The sequence below is a fragment of the Hyla sarda genome, chromosome 7, assembly GCF_029499605.1.
Source record: "Hyla sarda isolate aHylSar1 chromosome 7, aHylSar1.hap1, whole genome shotgun sequence".
In the NCBI taxonomy this organism is placed as follows: Eukaryota; Metazoa; Chordata; class Amphibia; order Anura; family Hylidae; genus Hyla; species Hyla sarda.
This window is the reverse complement of record NC_079195.1, coordinates 18,384,604-18,390,127: the sequence shown is the minus strand read 5'-3', so window position 1 is coordinate 18,390,127 and position 5,524 is coordinate 18,384,604. Positions and strand designations below refer to the sequence as shown.

Sequence of the window (5,524 nt, the reverse complement as noted above, 5' to 3'; positions counted from 1 at the left end):
AGTAACCTCACCAGCAGAATAGTGAGTACAGCTCTGGAGTATAATACAGGATATAACTCAGGATCAGTACAGGATAAGTAATGTAATGTATGTACACAGTGACCTCACCAGCAGAATAGTGAGTACAGCTCTGGAGTATAATACAGGATATAACTCAGGATCAGTACAGGATAAGTAATGTAATGTATGTACACAGTGACCTCACCAGCAGAATAGTGAGTACAGCTCTGGAGTATAATACATGATATAACTCAGGATCAGTACAGGATAAGTAATGTAATGTATGTACACAGTAACCTCACCATCAGAATAGTGAGTACAGCTCTGGAGTATAATACAGGATATAACTCAGGATCAGTACAGGATAAGTAATGTAATGTATGTACACAGTGACCTCACCAGCAGAATAGTGAGTGCAGCTCTGGAGTATAATACAGGATATAAATCGAGATTTTCCTAGCTTGTGACGGAAAATATTAGTTATATGAAGACAGGAGGCGAGTATCTTATGCATTATTCTTTCTTTAATAATGCCCATAGCAGAACTATTCAGTAATCAATTTAAAACAGAAAAAACTTCAACTCCCAGCAGTCCTAGGACCACAGAAGCCACTCCTCGTCTGTAGCCACTATATAAGGACTGCCCACATATAGATCCTCCTCTTTCTTGATGCGAACCAGAACCGCACAGAAGGCAGAACTCCAGACAGGCATCCTCGACGAACAGCAACCTTCGGTCTTTTAGCCCGGAGCAGCAGAAACCCGGAGCAAAGGGAACTTCAGCTTCGTCCCAACGGGGACTATAGAGGAACCAAACAACAGGAACCAAACAGGTCATCCGAACTCAGGAAAACCGCCTCTGCTTTCAATATCCTGCAAAGAGAACAAAGAATCGTAATAGGGTGGGTAGGGAGGGAAGATACTCGCCTCCTGTCTTCATATAACTAATATTTTCCGTCACAAGCTAGGAAAATCTCGATTTATATATCAGACAGGAGGCTCATATCTTATGCAAGTTCAAAGCTAACAACCAGCGATGACAGTAAGAACAATAACAACCAGAGTATTATAAGACCGACATAGACACGTGGTCCTCCGGCCTGAAGTAGAAATGGCGAAAGGTGGTCTCCGAAGACCAATCGGCCGCCATCAATAAGTCAGAGAGGGAGCCCCCTGATGTGACGATTTTCGTAGCCATAGCACCCCTGGAAGAGTGAGCTCCAAACAGAGACACATCTATACCTGCCATCTCCATGGCAGAACGTACCCAGCGTGCTAGAGTAGCGGAGGTAACTGGATGATGTGGTCTGACATATGAGACCAGGAGCTGAGAGAAATCCGGAGAGCGCAGATCCGCCGTCTGTGATTCGTACGCCTGTAAACAACGAACCACGCAAAGCCGTGGATGCGCGGGAAAAAACGGGTAAAAAACCGAGTGAATACCTGTCTTGGTCCTACGGACCACCGAGAATTTTACTCCCTGAGGCGAAAATTGTCGCCTAGAGATGTCCAAAGCCTTCACGTCTGAGACACGTTTGATGGATACCAAACAAAGAAGGACCGTCAGTTTATAAGACAACAGTTTCAGGGAAAGGTCGTCATTGTCCACCCATGAGGCAAACATATCGAGCAACCTGGAGACATCCCAGGTCGATTGATACCTAGGCCGAGGGGGACGTCTAAATTTAATACCGCGTGAAAGTCTACAAATCAGTGGGTGTTTGCCAATAGGCAAAGAGTCCACAGGGCAGTGGTAAGCCGCAATAGCCGATCGGTATACATTAATGGAGCTATAGGATTTGCCAGACTCAAAAGAATCTGCCAGAAAGTTTACTACTACAGACACAGGTGCATGTACGGGATCAACCTGCCGTTGATCACACCAACGAACCCAGAGTCTCCAGGCTGATCGATATGCCGATCTAGTCCCGGGGGCCCAGGCCAGGGCGAGGAGATCCTTAGCTGATCTTGAAAGGTCTTGATCCGTGTCCGAGATCCCGAAACCAACCACGCTAGGAGAGGCAGGTTGCCCTCCATCACCAGAGGATGGAGACTCCCGGCCGGGTTGGTGAGAAGGTGAGGAACTTGGGGTAACAGCCGGGGATAATCCACGATCATCCCCAAAAGAAGAGGGAACCATGGTTGTGTCGGCCACCAAGGTGTGATCAGCACAACCGTTGCCCTCTGGTTCGTCGTATGCAAGAGGACCCTGGGGATCAACTGGAAAGGAGGAAAGGCATAGTGAGTTCCCCTCGGCCAGAGGAGGCGGAGAGCGTCTACCGCAGACGCTTCTGGATCCGGTCTCCAGCTGAAGAAATGAGGCAGTTGGTGGTTGAGGCGAGAAGCGAAAAGGTCCACGTATAACGGGCCCCAAAGGTGAAGCAACTGCAGAAAAATTGAACGATCCAGGCGCCAGTCGCTGGAATCGAGGAGATAGCGAGAATTCCAATCGGCCACCGTGTTGGAGACCCCTGGAATGTACTCCGCTACCGGGATAATGTTGCGAGCTAGGCAAAAGTGCCAGAATTCCTTGGCCAGGTCTGCCAGGATCTTGGATCTGGTACCCCCTAAGCGGTTGACGTACTGAACCGCCGCCACGTTGTCCATGCGTAATAACACACAACAGTTGGACGAACGAGGCATGAAGCTCTTGACGGCAAAGAAAGCCGCCAGAAGCTCCAATGCATTGATATGCAGGTCGACTTCCAAGGCGGACCAAGTCCCTTCTGTGGAAATCTCCCCGCATCGAGCGCCCCAGCCAAGACGGCTCGCGTCCGACTCTATGATGACGTCCGGACGCGGGTTGAAAATGGCTTTGCCATTCCACTCGACAGCATGACGAAGCCACCAATGTAACTCCTCGGTAGCCGCCGGACAGAGGGGTACTTTGTCTGCGTACCTGAGGCCCTGGCGCAGATGCAAGATCTTGAGCCTCTGAAGGGCTCGGTAGTGCAGGGGGGCCGGAAAGATGGCCTGGATGGAAGCCGCCAGGAGCCCCACCAGGCGCGCCAGAATCCTTAATGACAAGCATCCTTTGCGCAAAACCGCCCTGATTTCTTTGCGGATCAGGGCTAGTTTGGACTTGGGGAGCCGCAGTAGTGCGCGATTGGTGTCCACCAAGAAACCCAGGAACTCCATTTCCTGAGCCGGGACGAGAACCGACTTTTCTCGGTTGACCACGAAGCCTAGAGTATGTAGCAACGATATTGTCCACGACATGTGAAGAGAGGCCTGAGATTTGGATCGGGCCATGATAAGAAGGTCGTCTAAATAAATGATCAGACGAACCCCCCTGCTCCTCAGAGCCGCCACCACCGGTTTCATCAGTTTGGTGAAGCACCACGGGGCGGATGATAGGCCGAACGGAAGGCACGTAAACTGCCACAATCTGCCCCTCCAAAGAAAACGGAGGAACTGTTGTGACTCCGGGTGTATGGGAACGGTAAGGTATGCGTCCTTCAAGTCCACCTTCACCAGCCAGTCTCCTGGCAGCAAAAGATCCCGGAGTGAGTGAATTCCCTCCATTTTGAAATGGCGATACATGACATGTTGGTTTAGGTCTCTCAGGTTTATGACCGGGCGGTAGCCGCCCCCTTTCTTCTTCACTAGGAAGAGGTTGCTTATGAACCCTAGGGAAGATGGGTCGGACTCCATGATCGCATGTTTGGACAGGAGATCTCGCACCTCGTTGTCTATGAGGATCGCATTTTGCTCCGAGAACCGGATAGGGGTTGGAATTACACCCAGAACCGGTAAGGACTGGAGTTCTAGGTGAAACCCCGCCACTGTCTGAAGAACCCACACGTCTGCCGTAATCGCAGACCAGGCGTGGGTAAAATACATCAGTCGCCCCCCCACAGGTATATGAGAAAGTGGGCTGTATGGTACACTCACCGGTAGAAGGACGGGAGCGGGGGTATCCACGTCCGCCACGACTTCTCCAGGGTCGACCACGAGGAGGGAAGAATGGGGATGGTTGGACCACTGGAACGGTGTAGGAAGGAGGAGCCTGGGAATAATGGTATTGGGCAACTGGTCTGCCCTGTGGCCTGTAGGGAGCAGAACGTCCGGCAGATCGGCCTCTACTTCTGCCGGCCCGGGGAAAAATTTTACTGGACCCCGATTTTTTTAGGGAAGTTTGGGCCTTATCTAAGCCGGTAAAAAGGCCGACAAATCTGTTGACATCCTTCATCAAACTATCTCCAAAAAGCATGCCTGCTGCCGAGGGACCGGGTTCGGTCTCGGCCAAATGGGATAGTTGCGGGTCGAGGCGCATCAGGATCGACCGGCGTCTCTCGACTGAGCAGGTGGTGTTGGCAGTACCTGCCAGGCAAATGGCTCTCTGGGCCCAGCCGCGGAGCTGACGGACGTCTACGGGTTCCTCCGACGCCGCAGCATGCTCGGCTAAATTCAGGATCTTAGTGAGAGGACCCATTAAATCCAGGATACGCTCCTGTATGGTTTTGAAGGAACGTTCTATTCCCTTCTTAGGAAATTTACCCGATTTTAATAAGTATTTCATCAGGATGGGGTCCACCTCCGGGGTAGCCACCACCTTATTGGGGATAAAGGGTCTAGGGCATTCCGCCCTCAGCTTATTACGGCTGGACCTATCCAGAGATTTACAAGCCCAAAGCTCTACATATTGGGCCACGTGGGGGAGTGGAGACCAGTCGCCTGATCTCGGATGGGAGATCGCGTCTGGGTGAAAAAGGGGTTCTCCTAGGGAATCCAGGATAACATTGCCCTGCATGGCAGGGTTGGCGTCGGTGTCGAGCGCTGTATCCCCAGCATCCTGTTCAATATTGGGGTCTGACTCGTAGTCCTCAGACTCATTAGAGGAACCCGAAGAGTCCTCAGTAGAGGAGTCTACATAGGAGTCGGGTTTTGTGCGCTTAGCGGACTTACGCCTCTTGCCATGTAACTCTCCGAGGCCCAGGGGTCGAGCGGAGTCAGAGGGATGCTGGGGTTGACAGACCGGGGTAGGGACTGTCTGGAGCATGTTATTATCTTCCCCTGCCGGGGAGTCAGAGATGTGCTTCCTTTTATGGGAAGCCTTGCCCTTTTTAACATGTGGATCTCCGCCATGAAGGGGAGCCGAGATATTGGAAACCTGTTGTTGCAGGCCAGAGGGCATTATGGATGAGGCCAGGGCCGCTTGGACTGACTTATTAATTAAGTCCTGGATCTGGGTGGCAGTCATAAATTGTGCTGCATCCAGGGAAGGACCCTCCCCTCTGAGGGGGACAGATGAGGGTTCCTCAGCCATATTGAATTTAGGATATATGGATAAAAGAAATTCAAACTGATAAGTGGGATAAAATAACTGACCCAGGCACAGCTAAAAAATCTAATAAGGCGGAATAAATTCCGTTAGATCTGGTATAAAGTTCTACAACCTACTGACAGAACAGGCTCCGACCTCCACACCGTTTAGCGTTGCACTGGCGCTGTGGTGTGAGGTAAGCCCGGAGTATATGAGCCCAGGGGACGAAGTCTCGCGAGACTACGTCCCTCTGGGTCC

The 5,524-nt window shown here is 51.3% G+C and overlaps 1 protein-coding gene across 1 annotated transcript; it reads right to left on the bottom strand.

Moving 5' to 3' along the window:
- Positions 1-1,066: 1,066 nt before the first annotated feature.
- On the bottom strand, positions 1,067-5,269 carry LOC130283090 (uncharacterized). Its single transcript, XM_056532280.1, has 3 exons — positions 4,324-5,269; positions 2,009-4,049; positions 1,067-1,661 (listed from the first exon to the last, which is right to left on the bottom strand). Exons 1-3 carry the CDS (start codon positions 5,267-5,269, stop codon positions 1,067-1,069), a joined length of 3,582 nt encoding a protein of 1,193 aa, XP_056388255.1.
- Between the last annotated feature and the right edge of the window lie 255 nt (positions 5,270-5,524).